At 59.0% G+C, this 2,424-nt stretch overlaps 1 protein-coding gene across 1 annotated transcript; it reads left to right on the forward strand.

Annotated features, from left to right (window-relative positions):
* Positions 1 to 844: 844 nt before the first annotated feature.
* On the forward strand, positions 845 to 2,404 carry VDBG_04654 (conserved hypothetical protein; the record flags this gene model as incomplete). The annotated part of the gene is made up of 1 exon (XM_003005002.1): positions 845 to 2,404. The coding sequence occupies one exon, from the start codon at positions 845 to 847 to the stop codon at positions 2,402 to 2,404; it is 1,560 nt and encodes a 519-aa protein (XP_003005048.1).
* Between the last annotated feature and the right edge of the window lie 20 nt (positions 2,405 to 2,424).

The raw sequence follows: 2,424 nt of genomic DNA on the forward strand, positions 1-2,424 counted from the left end.
CCATTGGTTAGCACAATAGCCCTGCCGCCCCGCCGCCCAGTTTACTTGCGTTCCCAGAGGGAGAGTCGGCTCCTCCCCGTTTCTTCGCTGGTGGTGTTAGGTTGCGCCTTTCCGCAGGTTTCTTTTCCCAGACGAGGCCTCTTGCAATGGGGCATGGAACCTTCGCTCGCACCATCTTACATCAGTCAGGGTCACTGCATCATCCCACTGACCCGTTCGTCTGTACCTGCCTGGCCCTTACCCTCCCTCCCCCTTGCCTGTCCATGCCTGCCCAACCCGACTGGCCCTGCCCCGGCTTTCCTCCCTTGGTAGATTCCGTGTCAACAATAGCCCCTCCCGTTGGTGCGACTGTGATCGTCAATCTACACCTGTCCATTACTGCTCCTTTTGCTCTCTTGCCCTCTTTCCCTCTCCCTCCTAGACAGCATTTTCTCGGCCCTCGATATCTCGAGTTGCTGCGCAGCGCACTGCCCCGGGCTTACGTGCGCGGAATCCCACAAACCACACGTGCTTGTCTTGGCGCTACCCGTCCCTGGACAATCGACCAGCTCCAATCGTGACTGCCCTTGCACCCGCGATTGAGGCGCTGTGCCCCCCCTCCATTCTACCGCCCCCCCTCGTCAGCTTCAGCTCGTACATAATCGTCAGGACGCCCACGAGGTCAGTACTGTTGCCCTGTCAGACCACGCGCACCCGAGCAGTAGGCAGGCCTAGCAACACGCCTTCTTGCAGCCGTTCCTGTTGGTGCTATTGCCAATGCTCTCGCTCATGCTAATGCGCTCTCGTCAGCTGGCAGGACCTCTTCTCATGACGCCGGCGTTCTACGAGCGTCGTTCCCTCTACGATGGACAGTGACACCCAGGTCGAAGAGGGCCGCTCCTCACGTCGCGGTCGCTTGATGGGTAAGCTGTTTGGTGCCAAGGACAACAAAGATCGAAAGCAGACCGACAATGCTCTCAATGTGAACGACTTCCTACATGCGTCCGCCGACTCGCTTCACCCTACCACTGCCCCCTCGGCGCCGCCTCTACCCACGCTTTCGAAGCTTGACACGAGGAACGCATCGCGCTACCCTCAAGCTCACGATGTCGGCGGCGGTTCGCAGAACAGTCTTCCCCTGCAAATTCGCCCCAAGACCCCGCCCCGCGCGCCCAAAAGAAACAGAAAAGGTTGCATTGTCCGCTTTGCTGACACCCAACCCGAGGTGATCGGCGAGGGTGGTGACGAGTCACCGCACCCCACGATAGAAATATCCAAGCAGAAGAAGCTACGACCGCCTCCGTCCGCCCGGGCCCCGAGTGCGTACGAAGAGCCACCAAAACCAGCCGACCCTCCACCGTATGACGATTTTATCCCGAATCCTATCAAGCGCACCCAGACTGGCTACACGTCCGCTAGAGAAGCCACTGCCTCAAGGCAAGACGACGTGCCTGGAGTGGCCGCGCGGACTAGGTTTTTGGACACTTCAAACAGCAGAGCCAAAGATGAAAACAGAAGGTCGTTCCTCGAGATACAGCAGGCGGAGATGCGGCAAGCGGAGGGCAAGGCTTTCGCGGAAGCGGCCCGGTCTGCGGGCACATCTCAGGCACAACAGCAGCAGCATGCGCAGCAGCGAGATTGGGAAGATGCTATAGAGATCAAGCAGTCGCCACTTGACCGGCTGCGCTCATCGCCACACCCTGCGGCATTGGGACCGGCCCCCGCCGCCACACCACCACAGTATTCCAGCGCGCGCCCCATCTCTCCCGAAACGCAATACAATACCCAGTACAACAAGCCCCCGTCTCAACCAGACCAGAGCCCATCCTCTGTCTACTCGACTCTCAGCGGTCACGGTCAGCAAGCCAACATTTCGCGTCAACAGAGCGTCAACTCGCATTATGCTGGCAGCACGATGGCCCCACCTTCTTCGGCAACCAACCGCCAACCCTCTTTCAACTTGCAAGACGCCCCTACGCCACTGGGGGACGATGCCTTGATGATATTTGTCACACGCACACGCCACTTGAGCGAGTTGTTCCGATTGCATGCCGAGACCGTTCGGCCAGTGGGCGCCTGCTCCACTCCAGAACTCATCAGGGCAGCGCTATGGTGGTTCCTCAAGGGCCGGATGGGCCTCGAGAACGCAATTAGGGCGCGGCCAGGAAGCCCAAAGGAACAGATGCAGAACGAGATGGAACGCCAACAGGGGTATACAAACCTGGCGAAAGCGCACTGGCTTTCTGAAGAAGCGATTCCCGAGATGATGTCGAACAAACGTTTACCGCCGGATTCGGAGGTCGACGAAGCACGGAAGCTCGTGGTGTCTGCGCTGGGTAAGTTGGCTGGATCCATGAAGCGTAATGGCTTCCTGCCTCCGAAGAGGCATTCCTGCCGCAGACGATTGATAATCCATATGGGTTGAGTACCCCAAGTTGAGTCAGG

The sequence above is a fragment of the Verticillium alfalfae genome, genomic scaffold, assembly GCF_000150825.1.
Source record: "Verticillium alfalfae VaMs.102 supercont1.5 genomic scaffold, whole genome shotgun sequence".
Taxonomy (NCBI): Eukaryota; Fungi; Ascomycota; class Sordariomycetes; order Glomerellales; family Plectosphaerellaceae; genus Verticillium; species Verticillium alfalfae.